General features: G+C 54.9%; 1 protein-coding gene across 4 annotated transcripts; it reads right to left on the reverse strand.

Moving 5' to 3' along the window:
• Positions 1 to 6,294: 6,294 nt before the first annotated feature.
• RHO (rhodopsin) lies at positions 6,295 to 19,026 on the reverse strand. Of its 4 annotated transcripts, XM_057554008.1 has the most exons (7): positions 18,974 to 19,026; positions 18,468 to 18,565; positions 12,213 to 12,525; positions 10,337 to 10,505; positions 8,954 to 9,119; positions 8,608 to 8,847; positions 6,295 to 7,754 (listed from the first exon to the last, which is right to left on the reverse strand). In XM_057554008.1, exons 2-7 carry the CDS (start codon positions 18,516 to 18,518, stop codon positions 7,644 to 7,646), a joined length of 1,050 nt encoding a protein of 349 aa, XP_057409991.1. In that variant the 5' UTR covers positions 18,519 to 18,565; positions 18,974 to 19,026; the 3' UTR covers positions 6,295 to 7,643. The 4 variants fall into 4 exon arrangements, with proteins under 4 accessions (XP_057409991.1, XP_057409990.1, XP_057409992.1 ...); XM_057554007.1 differs by lacking the exon at positions 18,974 to 19,026 and having other exon boundaries at positions 18,468 to 18,958; XM_057554009.1 differs by lacking the exon at positions 18,974 to 19,026 and having other exon boundaries at positions 12,213 to 12,508; positions 18,468 to 18,530.
• Positions 19,027 to 19,258: the final 232 nt, after the last annotated feature.

Consider the following 19,258-nt stretch of genomic DNA (forward strand, 5'->3'; position numbering starts at 1 on the left):
GCCGCTGATTGGGCAGGAAAGCTGAGAGGGGGCACTGCAGCCCTGCCTTGCGTGCTGATGCCTCAGCCGGGCCACCTGCTCCTATGTGACCTCGGGTGTATCGCTTGACTTCTCTGGGTCTCAGCCCCCATGGCAAAATGATGGGGGCTGAGATGCTTGATCCCTCCTGCGCCCTCCGCTCAGCAGTACCTGGAAATGCTGATGGGGAACTGGGCACACCTGGGCTGTGGAGGTAGCTGCTGAGGCCCTCCAATCCCACTGCCCCAGTGTCCACTCCTGTTCCCAGGCCACTGCTGGCCTTGGTGCCTCAGGAAGTAGCAGTTGGGGGCCAACCAGTGGGTTTACCTGGAACAGACACCCCAGGTCAACCTGTGGCCTCCTTTCGTTTTGTTTTATAAGAAAGAATTTTTAAGGGATGAATGAGCAATTTTTAAATTAAATTACTTCCCCAAAGTCTCCATAAATAAGGACAATGTCCTCTGGGAAAATAAACAAAGAATATTAATTCACCAGAAAGGCTGATAAACACAGGAAAATATCTTCGACTTCTTTGACACTCAGGAAATTTTAAATTGAAACAACGATGAGATACTATTTTCTCATCACATTGATAAAAATTGAAGACAAAGCGTTGGCAAGGATGCAGGGAGCCAGGCCCTCACTGCCTCTGCCTGGGGCATAAATTGGGTGCAGCCTACTTGGAAAAGGTATTCCCTTGAGCCCAGCACTCCACTTCTCTTTCCTAGGAGTGCATTAGTCAGAAAAGAAATAATTGCTGCATTATTTGGAAAAGGAAAAAAAAAAAAAAAGTTCCAAATGAATCACTCAGGCTCTGGCTGAATTACTCCCTTACTGTAGAATACTCTGCAGCCATTTAAAATGACGAGAGGACTTCCCTGGTGGCGCAGTGGTTAAGAATCTGCCTGCCAATGCGGGGGACACGGGTTCGAGCCCTGGCCCGGGAAGATCCCACATGCTGCGGAGCAGCTAAGCCCCTGCTCCACAACTGCTGAGCAACCCCCGCTCTCCACAACTAGAGAAAGCCCGCACACAGCAACGAAGACCCAGTGCAGCCAAAAATAAATAAATAAAAATAAATTTATTTAAAAAAATAAAAATAAAAAAAAAAATAAATAAATAAAAATAAAAAAAATAAAAATAAAATAAATAAAATAAAATAAAATGACGAGGTGGATTAAAACAAGGATGAGGTGGTATTTCACACCCAGTAGAATGACAAATATTTAAATGCCCGTCAATACTGCGTGTCTAGGATGTGAAGAAATGCACAGCCGTCGGGAAGGTAAGTTGGTGGCCACATAGAAAGAATTGAGTAACGTCTAATACAACTAAGACAGATTCATGCCACATCCCATCCATGTCATTCTGGGTATAAATCTGAGAGGAACTCTTACACTGATACACTGCAAGCTTAGCAAAAATTCAAAACAACCTAAATGCCCACCAAGGGGAGATTGGACAAATCAACTGTGATCTGTTCACACGGTGGAATAGTACACAACAGTGAAAATGAAATAAAACAGAAAGTATCTGTGGAATATGTCCCTACTTCTGAGAAGACAGAACTCGTGTGTGTGTGTGTGTGCGCATGTGTGTGTGTGTGTCAGTGAAGCCACAGAAGAAGGTCTGAAAGGGTTCATTCCAAGGTAATAGCAGTGGTTACCTCTGAGGAGGGTGTAGGATTTGAAGGGGACAGGCTTAGAACAGACTTGCAGTTTTCTCTCTGTAGTCCTATTGCTGGGATTTTTCCAGGGGACTCTTCATCACCAGAGGTCTGGATTGAGGGAGGCAAAGTGTTCTAAAGTGAAACTGGATATCACTGCCCTGCCTAGCACCCTTCATGGCTCCCCACTGCCATGGGTGAAAGCTTGACCTCTTCAGTCTGTCTTATGGAGCCTCCTTCCCCCTGGAAACCCACAGTCCAACCACAGTGAGGCTCTTGGAACTGGTTAGGTGTTGAGAGCTGGGTTTTCCCCTTTGTGTTTCCTCTGTGTGTGTATCTGTTAGACTGATGTCACAATGGCCCCAGTTTTTCACCCCGTCCATATCCATGCCCATTTGCAGTATAAGTTTGCAGCTCCTCCCACATGCCTTGAATCTGAGCTCACCTTGTGACTTGCTTTGACCAATCCCGCATGGTGGAAATGATGTCTAGTCCCAGTCCCATGTGAACAAGCCTGCTGGATGCTGAGCAGCCCATGGCCCAGTCTCCCCTGTCGCCCAGCCCACAGCTGGCCAACTAGCCAGCCCTCCAACTGACCACAGATGCTTGAATGAGCCCAGCAGAGATCAGCCAAGCTTGGTCCAGATCACCTGGCTGATCTGCAGAGTCATGAGCAACAGTACATGGTGTGTTGTTTGAAGCACAAGATTTGGGGGTTGTTTGTCACACAGCATAAGCTAGCTGATACACTCTTCCTAGAAGGCCCTCCTTTATCTCCACCTACCTTCTCTGGACCATTTCTCACTCATCCTTTTGGCCTCAGTGTAGACATCACTTCCTCGGAAAAGCCCTCCCTGACACCCTAGGATGTTCGGGACCCCCACCTTGGGTTGCCAGCAGCCCCTCAACTTGCTCTGTGGGAGCCTCTAGCACCCCAAGTTAAAACACTGCCTTACCTGTCTCCTTGAGCTCTGGGAGGGAGTGGGGGTGGGCAGGGCTGTGTCTGTCTTGTTCCTGGTTGTGTTCCCTGGTGCCCAGCACAGAGCCTGGCACGCAGTAGGTGCTCAGCACCCATTGCTGTGGAAGCCCCAGTGCCAGAGCCCAGCTTGGCTGAGTGGAGGGAGGCCTGAAAACCATCTGCGGGAACCATCTAGAGCAGGAGATGAGATGAGGCAAAGAGGCGCATGGAAGCTGGTGCCAATGGGGGCAGCAATTTTGATCACATTTCCAAGAACTGAGAAGTAGAGAAAGACTCAGTGATACAAACATTCCCATGAGCTTCATCTGAAACCCTGCTCCAGGGCTGTGCCAGGACAGAGTTTTGCATTTGGAGGGAAGAAGTTCTAAAATGTGCTGCGTGATCTAAAAATTCTTCTAGAGGATTGCCTTTTCACAGGGAAATGGTAATTGTGAGGATCCGGCTTCTGGAGAGAGGACAGGTTGCTTGGTGTACTCATGAGACGCTTTTACTGAGGCCTGTACGAAATGTAAGTTTTGCCAAAAACTTTTTTTGCCATCTTGTAACATTGAATGGGGTCCGCCTATGTGTGAACTTACAGTTCTGCAGGTTTCAGTTCTAAACTCTTTGAAGCAGTGCCTGTTTTGTGTTAACTTTAACCCCTGTAGCATGAGGACATCTGTGACTTTAGGTCAATAAATGCATAGAGGGCAGGGTAGAAAGAGCTGCCATGTTCAATGTCCACATATTTTATATTCACTGTTATATTTATACATGAAAAAGCTAAAGTTCAGAGAGGACCTGCACTAGGTCTTCCTAAGTCCAGACCCTGGGCTACAACCTGGAAGCTCTCTGCTTTAGTTAAGAGACCATCCCTGACTCCAAAATAACAGTGGCTTCAACATGAAACCAGGAGACTGTTCTCTCATGAAACCCCTCAAGTCTGGGTTGTGCAGGGCTGGTGAGGCAGCATGGGAGACCCAGGCTCCTTCTTTCTTGATGCTCTGCCATTATCTGCCCACAGATTCTACCTCATGATCCAAGAAGCTGTTGTAGTGCTGGTCATCATGACCACATTCTAGCCACCAGGAAGGAAAGAAGAGAGGACATGGTGGACACCTCCATTCTCTGAAATGCACAACCCAGAGACTGCACATATCACTTCTGATTATATTCCTTTGGCTAGACCTTAATATCACCTAAATGCCATCGCAGATGCAGGGGAAGCTGGGAGACACAGTCTTGTGCTGGGTGGCGAGGTGCCTAGCTAGAACTTGGGCTGATAATACTAAAAGAAAGAAAGGGAATGAATACTGGGGGCAGTTAGCACTTGCTTCCCCCTTTCCTGAGACACCTCCCTTATTTTAATCTCTCTACGCATCTATCTCCCACTAAACAGGAGCTGCTCCTTTGAACTTGGTTCATGTCTCTGGGAAGGGAACTCACATTTATTGAATGCCTATTATGCACCTCATCTCTTGTATCAATAATCTCAGTCCCTTTAGACAATTCTACCAACTGGAATGATTCTCCCTTTAAAGCTGAGGGGCCTGAGCCCTAGTGAGGTTCAAGGATTTGGCCTGAGGTCACACAGCTGGGAAGGGCACCCACTGTCTCCCAGGGGCACTTTGGGGTATGTGGAACGCATGTCTCTACTAGAGGGCAAGGGGCAGGCTGTCATCAGGCCCTGCTGCCTTGGGGTGGAGGTTCATGTGCTCTCCTCCCAGAGGCAAAATCAGGGGTGAGAGAGCTCTGTGGCCCTGACACTGGCCAGGTCACAGCCCAGAGACTTGCTCCCTCCAATCCATCTCTGAGTCCACAGCACGACCTGGCCTAGGGTCAGCTTCCTCAGGTTGGCTTGAGTGAAGATACGATTGCACACAACAGGCACTCCATAAACCTGTTGGCTTCCTGGAGCCTGGACATGAGCTGGGTAACACCCTCTCCCCAGCCTCAGTCAGCAGCTCTTTGCCTTTATTTATGGCGGGTTCCCCATCAGTGGCTGTCAAATCAATTATAAATTAAGGAAGTAAGGAGGCTTTTCTCTCTACCAGGAAAAGCCAGAGAATGTTCTGGTTTTAGAGTAACTTTTTTCTCTGGATGTGAGGCTGAATCCTCAGAATAAGTTGACTGGGGTGTGGGAGTGAGAGGACAGGGCTGCCTGCAAGGCAGACGAGCTGAAATGCCACTGTCTCTCCCACTGCCGTGCCAGGCCCGACTCGGCATCTGAAATGGAGGGTAAGACCCGCGGGGGCCCCTTGGGAACCTTCTCCTCTGGTCCCCGCTGTGGGGGGAGGCTGGACTAGCTGGGCATCACCGACATAGAGTCCATCCCCTCTGGCCCGCTGCTGGTTCTGGCCACGCTGCCTCTGGCCCTCCTCCTCTAGTAACAAGCCCCTGAGGTTTCCTTTGGGCTCCTTCCTGTCCCCACCCTCAGACCATTTGGTTTCTGTGGGGTTAACTCTACCTTTGGCTGCAGAGGCAAGCAGGTGACCCAGGTCTGGCCAGTCAGAGGATGAATCCCCATCCCAGCCTGATCATAGGCTTAGGGGCTATCAGGTGACCCAGGCCTGGCCAATCAGAGGATGAATCCCCATCCCAGCCTGATCATAGGCTTAGGGGCTATCAGGTGACCCAGGCCTGGCCAATCAGAGGATGAATCCCCATCCCAGCCTGATCATAGGCTTAGGGGCTATCAGGTGACCCAGGCCTGGCCAATGAGAGCCCTACCTGGGAACTGTGCTGGAACAGATGAGAAAAAGAAGACCACTTTCTATAGGCCTTGCAGAGCCTGGAACTGCTGGTGGCCTTTATGCCACCTCTTGAGAACAGTCAGCCTTGCATGAAGCCAACACAGAGGAAAGTGCAGCCAGAGGGGAGACATAGAAGCCAGATAACATCATCCGAGCACCTGCATCCAGCTGTGCCTGATGCCCTGAGATTTTCATTTATGGGAGCCAATAGTTTTTCCATTTTGCTTCAGTGCTATTGAGTGGGATTTACTGTCACTTGCAGCCAAAGTAATCCTGACTGACATCACCTAGGGAGACAGAGTAAAGCGGGGCAACAATAGAGATCCCAGCCATTACCTGCTCCAGTCCCTCCATGGCACTGGAGATCTTCCTTCTCAGGCTCCTGACGCCCTTTCCTACCTTGGAGGATGAGGGTAATTTGGGAGCTACATCTCCATCCCATTCCCCTTGGAGATGAGGTCCCTGGTAGGGCCAGCTCTGAGCCAAGGCTCCAGTAATGCCAAAAGTCTCCCACTGTCTGCTGTGTCCAGGAAGCAGGCTGGCTGCATAAAGCCTGAAAGCTCATCAAATCCCATCAAGGTCAGCTTTAAGATTCCTTTTTGCAGATAAGGAGACTCAGAGAGGTGACAAAACTTGCTTGCAGTTTCACGGATCACCTGGATCTCTGTGACTCCAAAGTTGGGGCTTTTCTCATTCCTCAGCCTGCTCCCCCCACCTCGTACTCCCAGGGGGCTCTGACGGTTGCCCAAACCGGGCAACCCAGGGTCAAGGATCAGGTGGACGCTGCCCTGTTCCAATCCATCCTGCAGATAAAGAGCTTGAGAGTGACAAAAACCACCACCATCAACACCAAGTATAGGAGCTGAGCTTTTAATACCCCAATTTGCCTTCATCTCCAGGCAGAGCTGCGGAAAGGTAGAGCTTCCAGCTTTGGTTATGTGGAGGAGGAGGGGCAGTTGCTGAAGCAGCTCAGTTTTGATGCCCCAGAGTCCCAGCCAGTTTCACAGCAAGGACTCTCCACAGTGAAGAATGGACTGGAGCCGCTGAAGGCTCGCCCAGCAAGGGAGTCGAAACCTGAGACCTGTGAACATCCCCAGGGAAGGTGGGCCCAGCCAGATTTCCCATTCTTTGTTTCTAAGCTCTTTGAGAAAAGGGTGACATTGGGGACCCAGCTCCCCATTAAATGTGGGCAGGTAAGCGTGGCTTCTAGAAGCTCCATACTGGCCCAGAGATGCTGCAGCCTGAGTGCTGGGGAGGAGAACAAGTGGTTTCCGGAAGCTGAGAGAAAGGCCTGTCTCTCCATGGGCCACACTGAAAAGGGGTGGCCCTAGTCCCGGGGCTCCATGCTGGAGGTGAGATCCCTGGGCCTCGGTCCCACACTCTGGACCCCCGATGTTGTTTTTTCAGTCCTGATGACTGCATTCTGCATTTCCTTGACTGTCCCTCCCGTGGCCCAACACCCAGGCCTGGTCTGGCCTTGATGTCTGGCTCATTTTTATAAACCTGCTGAGGCTGGATGCTCAGGGCCTTGCCCAATCTCAAAATGGTCACTATCAAGAGGTGATGATCATAGCAATGAATTAATTATATTCACTGATATTATTTATAATGTTAACTACAGTCTGTACAGCTCCTTACCATTTACAAAGTGCTCACACGCACACACACACACACGCGCACAAGCACACGCACACACACAATCTCATTTGATCTTCACAGCAGCTGTGTGGGGGATTTGGAATTTCCATTTTATGGGGGAAGAAAGTGAGGCCCAAGGAGGAAAACAACTGCTCAAGGTCATCAGCCAAGGGTGAGCTGCTGCTGCTAGCATGGTTTTGAGAGGATAGATATGCTCGCTCCGCCCATTCATCTCTCCATTCATGTCTCCATTCATTCCTTCCTTTATCCATCTAGCATTTATTAAGCACCTACTATGTGCCCCACTCTGTGCTACACACTTATCCCTAAGCTGGGACACTTTTCCAGAGCAAGAGTTCTCGTGTGCCTGAGAGATGAGTTTGGGGGGAAAGGGGGTACAGATCCCACCAGCCCCTGGGAAATCAGGACTCCAGACTGGGCCGACCCTGCCAAGTGAGGAGCCTCATTTTTCTCTCATTAATTCTTTTTTTGTTTGTTTGTTTAAACTCAGGGAGCCTGTGTGACCTGGTTCCGACAGGCACGGCTCCTGATGGGGCGGCTGGGGTGGAGGGCGGGGGCTGGGAGACTCCTACAGTTGGCCACAGAGTCCTTAGGCAGGCGCCACCTGGCTGGTCTCTGTCTTGGAGGCAGTGGTGGAGACCTCATCGTCAGCCAGTGGGCTCCTGCCACAGCACAGGGTGGTGAGCATGCAGTTCCGGAACTGGAAGGAAGGGCATGAGTCAGTGTCAGGGTCCCCCAAAATGTGGGTGGCAACCGGCATGGTCGGTGAGATTTGCCTCCACCCCCTTCCCGCTTCTGGCCCTCCCAGCCTCCACTCCCCTCTCAAATGGCTCCCCGGAGGAACTTACTAAGCCTTCGCGACCCCACCCGGAAATGCCAGGACCAAACCTCAGGGGGCTTTGTCACTGGTGATGCTCCATGATGCCCTCTGTGTGCCAAGGGCTATCTGTAAATTATCTCATTTAACCCAAGAGTTTAGGATTTCACCCTTCCTATGGATGAAGAAACTGACGCCCAAAGAAGGGAAGTGACTTGCCCAAGATCACAAAGCTAGAAACTAGCAGAGCTGGGATTTGAACCCAATATGTCTGACTCCATGTTTTCCCCACTGGATCAAGGGATCTGCAGAGGAACCACTGGTCTATGTTAAAGGACCGCTTTATCCCTTCATTCCTCGGAACAAGACTTTTTAGCTCCCTGTCCAGCTGTGCAGAAACTGTCACCTCTTCCCAGGCTTGGGACTTTGACTGTTTGACCTTTAAAGCAGGCCTCCGAAACCATCTGGACTGGTGCTTCTCATTCCTGAGCCAGCATCAGAGCCACCTAGAGGGCTTGTTAGAAATGCAGGTTCCTGGGCCCACCCTGAGCCTCTAATCAGAAGGTCTGGGGGTTGGCCCAGGAGTCTGAATTTCTCCCAGATGACTCTGACGCCCCGGGGAAGACCAACTCCCTGACCATTTTGCAGGTGGAAAGACTGAGGGCCCAGTCAAGAATGTGGCTCGTCCTCCTGTGGCCTTGGGGGACCTGGACCCTCCCGCCCCACCAGCAGGCACCTGCTTGTTCATCATGATGTAGATGACGGGGTTGTAGATGGAGGAACTCTTGGCAAAGAACGACGGGACGGTCATGAAGATGGGGCCAAAGTTGGAGCCCTGGTGGGTGAAAATGTAGAACGCCACGCTGGCATAGGGCACCCAGCAGATCAGGAAAGCCACGACCATGATGATGACCATGCGAGTGACCTCCTTCTCGGCCTTCTGAGTGGTGGCCGACTCCTGCTGTTGGGCAGCCGCCTGCAGGGACACAGGGCCTGGTGTTCAGACTGAGGCTCCTCTGGGACGGGGGCTAGGCTCAGCCCAGTCAATGTGCGCGTCCCCAGCGCCCAGCATAGGACCATACCTCCTTGACTGTGAAGACCAGCTGCCCGTAGCAGAAGAAGATGATGATCAGGGGGATGGAGAAGTGGACCACGAACATGTAGATGACGAAGGACTCATTGTTGACCTCTGGCGAGAGCGTGTAGTAGTCAATCCCGCACGAGCACTGCATTCCCTCCGGGATGTACCTGAGGACCGGTGGGGGGATGGGGCGGGAGGGGCAAAGGGAGACCCACATGTGAGGGACTTGGGAACAGGCCCAGCTGACCAGAGTCCCCTGCCACCGCCTACTGTAGGGCTGGTCTCACTCTGGGCCTCACTTTCCCTCTCTGTAAAATGGGGATAATAAACCTCTCCTTGGTTGTGTGACTGTGAGGATCACATCGACTGAGATAAGCGATTCAAATGCACCTGTGGAAACAGTTTTGTTTCACTGTTCTGTTCCGCGCAGTGTTATCCCAGGACCATAGTCTCTCCAAGTCTCTCATCCCCCGCCCCGCCCGGCCTGCCACTCCCTAGCAGCCGGAGGCCAGGCCTCGGGCCACGCAGGGCACAGGTCGGCAGGGAGAAAGGAAAAGCACTCCCAAGCTCTGTATCTGAGGCGCCCAGGTCTTTCTAGGCCAAAGAGGGGCACACAGGGTAACTAAGGGATCTTTGCACTTTCTGGAAACAAGAGGCTCCGGGGCGCCTGGTTAGGATGTTTGGGTGATTTCAGAGGATGGAGACACTGGACCGACCTCGGAAAACCCAGTGTCTGTTAGCTGTGCCTATGAGGATGTAACCGGGCCAGACTGGAGAAGACAGGGAAGGGGGCCAGAGTTTTTTGTCCCTTACTGAATTGCTCAAATTCAGCACGGGGCAAAGAACACTAGCCCCAGGAAGACTGAGAGAGGAGGAAAGTGGAGAGAGATGGGAGTTTCCCGGAAGCAGAGGGACACGAGGCCGCCCACAGAGTCACTAGTCCAATGTCCAGAACCACTGTCCACCGCAACCCCAGCTCATCTCAGCCCATTTGGAGATAACGGCCTAGAGTCTGGACAGGACTGCTTCCCAGAGGCTACAATGTCACACCTGCATGAGGAAGGCTCTGCCTCCCCAGGTGCTGAGGCCTAAGGTCAGAGGAGCTGCTCAACAGGGCACTGGACCAAAGAGGATTGGAATCTGGCCCTGGCTTAGTTGCGGATTAGGGGCGCAGCCAAGGTGAAGGGTTGGGGCATCTTGGAGTCTCCTTGACATGGGGACCAGCCCCATAGCAGCGTTCGGGGCTGACCCTCTCTTCCCTGCCCTAAACCTCAACCCCATGACAGTTGCCAGCTCGGGACCTGGAACCAGACAGCCCTCCTGGCTGGAGGACCCTACGAAGAGCCCTGGAGACCCTTCCTTCCCTTCCACTCGGTGCTGTTACCTGGACCAGCCGACGAGGGGTGGCGCGGCACAGGCCAGAGCCATGATCCAGGTGACGGCGAGGCCCATGATGGCATGGTTCTCCCCGAAGCGGAAGTTGCTCATGGGCTTACACACCACCACGTACCGCTCGATGGCCAGGACCACCAAGGACCACAGGGCAATTTCACCTGCAAGGTAGCCAGCTGTCAGTCAACACGCCACGTGGCTGGACCTGTCTAAGGAGGGGGAGCTCCTCTGAGGGATGGGGAGAGGGAGGCCAGGAAGGCACCTGGGGGCGGGCCTGGAGCAAGGCCTTAGGTTGCGGAGGGCCTGGACACTGAAGAGGGGTTGCGGGGCAGAGGGGCCAATAGGCCGTGCAGAGTAACTCCTAGGAAGGTTAGTTCAGCTGAAGAGCTCTGGGTTCTTGAGGGACACAGAAATCGGGTCATGGGGTCATGGCTAGACTGAGAGCCCTGTAGGGAGTTTTTACAGAAAAATGAGTCCTTCATGGGGCAACAGGCAGAGTTCCTGTCAAAAGATATTGCAGAGGCAGCAGAAGCCTGGAGTTGGGAGGCCTTCCCTCCCTCCTGGGCAGCGGCCTCTCCCCTCCAGGGAAATGTAATAACATGAGTTATGTGGGACCCTCTCCTAGGAGCCAAGGAGCTGCATAATGTTTTGCTCAGAGAAAGGAGGAGGAAATAATGATGTGATTCAGACATCTGCCCTGCACATCACCCCAGAAACTCAGGAGGGAGGGTGGCCATAGGATTTATCGGCCAAACTAGGACATTTCTGAGAGTGAAAGGGAACACTAGTGAGTATTCCAGGACCATAGTTGTAGCAGAGACGTGTCCGCCTGTGTGTGGCACCCTTCTGGCCTGAGACTGTGTGATTGTGGTCACTGAAGGTGACAAACACCCAGTGGCGGCCAGAGTCCCAGGAATGGGGCGGAGACAGCAGCCTGGACACAGGCGGGAGAGAGAAGACAGGAGGCAGAGCGTCCTTGTGGCTGGTGCTAGGCTCTCCCCGTCACCCTGGCTTTGTAATAATGACCTCTCGTGTCTCCTGCTTGCCTGAGAGGCCGTGTGTCCCCAGGGGACATTCCTGGATCTGAGCCAGGAGACCTAGGCCCTGGTCACTGCCCTGCCATATCCCTAAGTCACTCTTCCCCTCTGCACACTGCAGTTTTCTCATCTGCTAAATGGGATCTAGTCTCTGCAGAGAATCAGTTTTTCAGTTAAAGAAAGTATTTTAAAGTATGGTTCAAAACTACACAGATCATCTCACAGGTCTAACGTCTCCCTGTGAATGGAATCATCAACGCAGAAAGCATTCAAGCATGGCAGAGAGGCTGGAGGCGGGCTGGGAGGGACTCAGCTAGATGCCGGAGAAGGACCGAGCCCATCGCCCAGCACAGACAGTCCAGTGACTGGAGGACTGAGAGCCCTCCTCCCGCCCCAGGCTGGGAGCCCTGAACACAGGGATCTGTCTTGTCCAGCTCTATCCCCAGTGCCTGGTGTGGGTCTGACCCAGCACAGCTGCTGCGAGGGAAGCAGAATATGTCTTGAAGGGCCTCAGAGACATGGGCTTGAAACTCAGCCCCGCCAGAAACTCGATGTGACCCCAGCAAGGCCCTTGACTTCTCTCATCTGCTTCCTTGCTGGCAAGCAAGACAATGACCCCACTCCAAGTGAGATCAACAGTGTTCAGTGCCCACCCTCGACAAACGGCAGCCTAGCTCATCATCACTAAAGTGTTTGTTGATTAAGTGAGGGCTTTGGATAATGGCCTCTCAGCCACCATCCCCAAGGCACAGGCTGTCCCCAGACACCGCCCCCCTCACACCGCAAGCTCCTGGCTCCTGTAGCCCCCGTCACCCGCACCCCAGCTCATACCGCCCAGGGTGGCAAAGAAGCCCTCCGCGTTGCATCCCGTGGGCCCGAAGATGAAGTACGCGTGCAGAGAGGTGTAGAGGGTGGTGGTGAAGCCACCGAAGACCATGAAGAGGTTGGCCACGGCCAGGTTGAGCAGGATGTAGTTGAGAGGCGTGCGCAGCTTCTTGTGCTGGACCGTGACGTAGAGCGTGAGGAAGTTGATGGGGAAGCCAAGCACGATCAGCAAGAACATGTAGGCGGCCAGCACGGAGAACTGCCACGGCTCAGCCAGGTAGTACTGCGGGTACTCGAAGGGGCTGCGCACCACGCCCGTCTTGTTAGAGAAAGGCACGTAGAAGTTCAGGCCCTCCGTCCCGTTCATGGCTGCGGCCCTTGCGGCTGCCCTGCGGCAGCTCCAACCCGAGGATGTTGCTGAGGCCTGAGCTCAGCCGCGCAGGGCTCCGGCTGGATGGCTCCAGGCTCTGAAACTACCCGCCCCCCCCCCCAGGCCCTTATAAAGTGACCTCCCCTCCCTAAGCTCCTGGCTGAATCAGCACCTGCGAGATTGGGGGCGTTATTAATCATATTAATCCTCACTGCTGCAACTGGGGGCCTAATTGGCTTCCAAGAGGGGCCAAGGTGACTCCAGGTAGAAGGCTGTCGTCGGGGAAGGGAGGTGCTGGGGACCCTGGGAAAGGACAGGAGGCCCGCCCCCAACTCTCCTGTCCCCGAGGAATCTCTGTCATCTCAGCTGATGGCCTTGGCCTGGCATTGGGACCTCTGACTCCATACCCACTTCCTTCTGGCTTAGGGCAAGCAAACTTCGTCTTCCTCCCAAATGGACCATGAGCTCCCAGAGGGCAGAGGCGCCGGTTATTCTCTCATCCCCTCACTCAGCCCCTCACCCATTCCTTCCCCACCTAAGTCACCTCCTGGCTCATCCAGTCACCGCATACTGAGAGTAGCCCATCTGCCAGGTTGTGAGCTTCGCAAGGGCAGGGCACTCCCCATGCCAGACACAAGCCCGGCATCACCCAGGAGCTCAAAAAGCATTTGCTACATTGAATTGGAATTCACTCGCTCACTCGTTCAACAATCATTTATGTGCAGGCCACTGGGGAGCCGAAGCTCGAAGAAGGAGGAGCTTACAGGCTGAGGACGACTCCCGTGTGGGAAGAGCAGCTCCCGGCCCAGGGAGGAAGGCTGCCTGCCTGCGGAGATGTCCAGGGAGATAACGTTTTGAGGGAGGGGGGACACTCTGCCAGGTTGCCAAGTGGGGAAGACAGCATGGACTGAAGACAAAGGCTGGGCAGAGGCCTGAGGCCCACGTGGGATGTGGCCTCACATGGGCTGCGGCCAGCTCTGGTGGGGCTTAGTGCCAGGGGCTTTATCCAGGGGCAGGGGGCAGCGCCTTGGGCAGATCTCGGGGACAGAAAGGTGGCTCAAAAGCCCTCAAAGATGCATTGAAGGGAGCGAGGATGGAGGAGGGGACCAAGGGGGGAGGGTGACCGAAGCAGGGAGGGGACAGAGGCCCTCGGGGCTCCTGAAGGCCCTTGCCTGCGGGAGGTGAGCTGTGCCAAACCCATGTCAGGCACCAGATCCCTGCAATGAGCGAGGCAGGCGTGGTCCTGGGTACCCCCGCGTGAAGGGGAGGTGGACCCCGGAAACAGGACTGGCTGGACACTGCAGCACACAGGATGCGACCCGGGATGTCTGGTCAGGCTGGGTTGGGACCGTGGGCCTTGGATGCCGGGTGATAGGCAATGCCATGAGGGCGGGTCCCAGGACGGCGGGATGAGCTCTGGGGGAAAATGAGGGCTCCCATGTAGAGCAGGATCGTGAGGACATCCCCCAGGAGTGAACTGGGAGCCCGGCCTTCAGGTGCTCAATGACCACGGTCCAGCCACAAATTTTTATCCAGCACCTACTGTGATCCACACGAGGTGCTCAGTTCTGGGGGACACAGTGGACAAGAAGGACCAAGCCCCTGCCTGCAGGAAGTGTCTTTCTGTGGGGGGCGAGGAGCGCCCCGCAAACAAATAATGAAACCAATAACAACAGGGTAAGTTCAGACGGCGACTCACTCCCAGCGCATGGTTGTCTAGAGCAGCCCAGGAAGGCCTCTCTGAGAACTCAAGGATGGAAGGAGTTCTGGGGGGGTAGAGACGCTCAGGGAGAGAGAACAGCAAGTGCAAAGGCCCCGAGGCTGGGAATACAAGGCCGGCCAGGGAAGTGCACCAGTCTCCGAGACTTCCATCACTTAAGTTCCCTCTGGCCAGTTTCTCTTCCCACCTGGGTTTCCTACATCTGTCTGCTCAGAAATGTGCCCCCTTCCCTCCAGCCCACCTGGGGCTCCAGACCCCTGCGGTCCCGGGCAGGGTCAGGACTTGCTCGCGGAAGCCTGATGAAATGTGTGCTGGTGAATGAGCCAGGGGCAGGCGTGGCGGGTGGGTGGGGCGTGGCCTCTCAAAGTGCAAGGCGCTTGGCCCAGTGATTAGGCCTGTCGTTAATGAGGTCAAGGTGAAGAGTTTGATTCTGACGCGGCCCTTGGTAGCCAGACGGAAGGAAAGACAGTGGACACCCTGGGTCAACACCAGCCCACACAGCCCTGCCCAGGCCGGGCTGAGCCCTTGACCCTCGACCTCAGGACCTTGCTTGTTACCTCCTAATGCTTATGACAACCTGGAAGCTTTTCATTCCTATTCTGTTCATGTGTCTTTTGTCCATCTCCTAGGCTGTAATGTGAGTCCCTCGGGGTAGGCTGGGGTCTGTCCTGCTCACCACAGGGCCCCAGAGCCCAGCTCCACACACAGCAGGAGCATGTAAATCATTTTCCCTGAACTTGAATGAGCTGGGATTTCTGTTTGTTTCACTGAAGTATTCCCCGGGGTCTGGCACATAATAGGTGCTCAAGAAATATTTGTGGACTGAGGGGAGGGATCTAGGTTACATCAGGAAGTGCTTCCCTTCTCTAAGACTCAGGTTCACCCTCTGTAGGAAAGTCTAATAATCCCACGCTCACAGGGTGAGGAGATGGGGGGTTAAAGGCCATCCCTGATGCGATGGAGCTCTGTTCTGTAACGCATGATAAAGAATTAAAAAATAAAAAAAAATAAAGCTCTTTTTGTTCAGAGGAACAGGCTCATAGAGCGAGCAGGAAGGTCATTAGAAGACACCTACTCTGACCCCCTCTTGCCGCATTTTGCAGGTGGGGAGACCAAGGCCCCTAGTTGGCAGGGAGTCACCCAGGTCATGTGACAAACCTGCCTGGCCACATCTCCCTCCTGCCCCAAAGACAGCTCTCAGGAAGAGCTTCCATTCATAATTCACACCACGGTGCCAATGACAAAAGAGGGCTGCGCTGGGGTGCTGGAAAAGGCCCAACTGAGTCGATCAAGCCTGGGCAGCAGTGGTGGAGGCGGCACTGGGCTCAAGCCTGCGGCTCTCGGTGGCCAAGAGAGCCCCGGAAGGCCCGCTTCCCCTCTCAGTTCGTTGGGATTAGAAAACTCTGGGGATCCATCTGCATGGTAAACCTGACCCGCTTTCCCCACCAGGGAAAGTTCTCACAGACCTTCAGACCGGACGATACAGGTCTCACAGTCCTCCCTCGCTGGACTGAGGCCCTGCGGCCACAAGGCCAGGTGTAGCCCAGCCCTCCCCCCTTCCCTGTGCCTCAGTTTCCTGCAGGTGATCAGTGAGCGTTGCTGAAAGCGTTATCCTCTTCTGAACCTCGTTCAATCCACAGCCATGGAGAGCCCCCGCCAGCTCTACACGCCTGGGGGGCCCACCCATCACACGTTCATTTCCTATTTGGTAGTCGTCGCTGTCAGCAACGGTCTTATGTGTCTCCTGACTGACGGCCCATCTCTCTCTAGAAGGCAGGGCCGGCTCGGCCTGTTCTTGGCTACATCTGAGCTCGCAGCCCAGAGTAGGTGCTCAATAAAGATTTGCCCAGTGAAGGAACATCTGCTCCCAGCCCCGTGAGGAGGCCTCAGTCCCCTCTGACCACTGAGGGAAATGAGGTTCCTCGGCAGAGCCGGAATGGAGGCAGGCGGCTAGCCCTCCAGCCTGAGCTCGTTTGTCCCCTGTGTCAGGAGGTCCAGAGAGGGGCTCAGAGAACATGGAGGGCCAAGTCCGGGTGTGGGCGACCTCCTGACCCACTGCCCCCTCTTGGCCAGGCTGAGAACAAGCTGCGAGGAGCCGTGAGGGGTGGTGCCGGGGCCGCTGGGGTTGGCTGTCTCTGCTTCCCCGGGCCAGCCCCTCTGGTACGCCAGGGGTCGGGCTCCTACTTGGCCATGAAGGATTAGGGCTTAGGGGACAGCGCGCAAATAGCTCGTAAGCCTCTGCGTGGAGGTGCTGCTTGGTCAGCAGCCCCCTCCTCCTCCTCCTCCTCCCCGCCTCCCCTCATGGCTTAGCCCCACAGGCTGCGTCACCACAGCCGAGTGAGGCCTTAGACTGAGCTGAGAATGTCAAGGGGGGAGAGGAAAGGAGAGGCCAACTCTCCTCTCCTTCCAGCCTCCTCTCCTCCCGCCCCACTTCCTTCCTCCTTCTTCCTTCCCTTCCACTGCAACATTTGGCCTGAGCTGGGTGCTGGGGACACTGAGATGAATCCTAGACAGTCCCTGTCCTCAAGGAGCTCCCAGGCTTAGGAGGCAGCAGACAAAGGGAAAACTAATAACCGTGAGAGGTGGGAATATGCTCCAGCCCCAGTGCTGTGGGAGCCCAGAGCAGCGAGATTTGGCCCAGGAGGGAGGGGAAGTTCCCCAGCCTAGGCAGGGGGACAGCTGGGTCCAGGTCCAGGGAGGGAAGGGCCGGCTGGTGTAGAGGTGCTGGGGCTGCGGGATGGGATGGCAGGGGAGGCAGGAGGGCCTACGAGTCCGGGGGGCCAGCTGGCGGCCGGCAGGGGCCACTAAAGTTACAAGCAGGGGAGGGCGTGGCCGGGTTCCATCCTAGGAGGTGTTCTGGAGTCTGGCTGGAGGAGTATGAGGGTGTACTTGGGAAAGTGCTGGGTCCAGGGTGCCAGCCCTGCCCAGTGGTGGCCGCTCTGCTGGGGCTCCTACCTGCCCTGAGGGCAGGGCTGGCACAGTGGACGGTCATCTGGTATCTGCCACCGGCAGCAACCTTGGAGAAGGGGCACCTGCCCAGCTGTTCGAGAGCCACGAGGGGCTCCCGGCTTCGGCAGCCTTGCTGGGGGTAGGTGCAGACCCCGGTGGGCTGAGGCTGGGCTAGAGCCAGGGCCACCTAAGGTCTGGCCTGGGGCTCTTTCTGGGCCACCCAATCCCCGTTTCCTTACCTCCTCCTTCCAGGAACTGGGAACAGTGCTGAGGACCTGGAGCCAAGAGGTCAGGATCAAGTCGCAGCCTGAACCACTTCCAAGCTGCACAGCCTCTGGCAGCCGCTCCTCTCCCCGGGCCTCAGGCTCCTCTTAGTGAGACAGGCATCTAGAGACCCCCGTGGTGCCTTCCTCACTGTGGCATGGGAGGGGCTGTCAGGGTCGTCTGACACAGACTGAGGCTGGAACCTCAGTGTCAGAGCTGGAGGGGCCTCTTGTACAGATGGGAAGACAGCCTTGGAGAGAGGGCTGGACCTGGCCAAGACCTTGTCCAGGTCGGAACAGGAGAGCAGCAGGACACGGTGCTCGCGCACAAAGCCTGTGCCTGCCTGCGACTCTGTCTCCACTCAATAAATATTTGATGAATGAAAGAAAAGAGGATGTCACTGAGCCTCAGTCTCAGCATCTGTACAATGGACAGCCTTGAAGGCGGCTGAGGGTTACAGAAGATGAGGCACGGAGAGTGCTTGGCACCGTGTCTGGCGCTCAGCCAGGGCCAGACTTAACGGGCGCTCAGACCCAGGCCCCTGGAGCTCAGCTCCCCTGTGGCAGCAGAACCTGGCACAGCACACCCTCACCTCTGCGTCGTTCGGCTGAGAGGATGCACGCTGGAGTCTCAGGCTGGGCCCCTCCCCCGCCTCTAGCCTCCATCTGATCTGTCAACTGTGATCGATGCCTGTTAGGTGGCGGAGGGGCTGTTTTTTCCCTCTCCTTTCTCCCAGCCATATGCAAGTGCTTTCAGTTCAAGTAATGCGCTAATGGAAATCCTAACACATTAATAAATGTTTAGCGAGAGAGCGAGCATGCATGATCGTAAGTAATTAGACACTCAACGGAGGAGTTCTGCTGGCTCTCTTTCTGTGTTCTCCTCCATCACCCCCTAAGAGAGATGCAGGGGGAGGCAGGGAGGAGAGTGTGGGGCAGGGGGCCAGCTCTGGACTCACCACTGGGTGGCCTCTGCAGCTGCTCCCTTCTCCAGGCCTCAGGGTCTTCATCCCTCCAATGGGGACATTTGCCCCGCTCTGCCCACTTCACAGATGCCCTGTAAAGTTATCAATATCTAATCACCAGGGTGGTTTTCCACACATTCCCTGGCAGCCCAGTTCCCTTCTTCCTGCTGTCAGGACTTTGTATAAAGCACTGGACTGCTCGCTGCCTCCTGGGCAGGTAGAGCGGAGGGCGAAGGGAGAGGTCTCAGGACAGGACAGGGGCTTCCCAGCCAGGGCCCCAGCACCTCCGCTCGCCCCCATGGCGGCAGAATGGAAATCATCCCCCTCCGTCACAGAGCTGTGAGAACTGAGCCAGCCTATGAAGCACGGCTGGCACAGAAAAGGTCCCCAATAAATGTCAGCTCCCCTCCCCAGCTTCCCATCGGCCCTCGAGCTGCCGAATCGGACACTTGCTGATGCTCAGGAGAAGGGACCTTCCTGGAACCTCAAACGAAACCCACCCGCTCCAGGAGCTGAAGGAAGGGGAAAGCCTCAGGTCAGCTTCGGGGGCTGGGGGATGGTGGGGAGGAGGGGGGCCTGGCCCCAGCTGGGAAGTAGAGGGTCGACTCCAGAGCCCCCAGGAGCGGCAGCCCTCTTTGCCACCTTCTTTAGAGACAGGTATCTTATTTTCTTGTTGAGATGGAGCCCCGTTACACCAAAATAAATAAATAAATATTTTTAAAAACCCGTTCCCCTACCATTCCCATATTGCCATTTCGATTAGATTAAATTTTAAGAGCACACAA

Source organism: Balaenoptera acutorostrata, chromosome 10, assembly GCF_949987535.1.
Source record: "Balaenoptera acutorostrata chromosome 10, mBalAcu1.1, whole genome shotgun sequence".
Lineage (NCBI taxonomy): Eukaryota > Metazoa > Chordata > Mammalia > Artiodactyla > Balaenopteridae > Balaenoptera > Balaenoptera acutorostrata.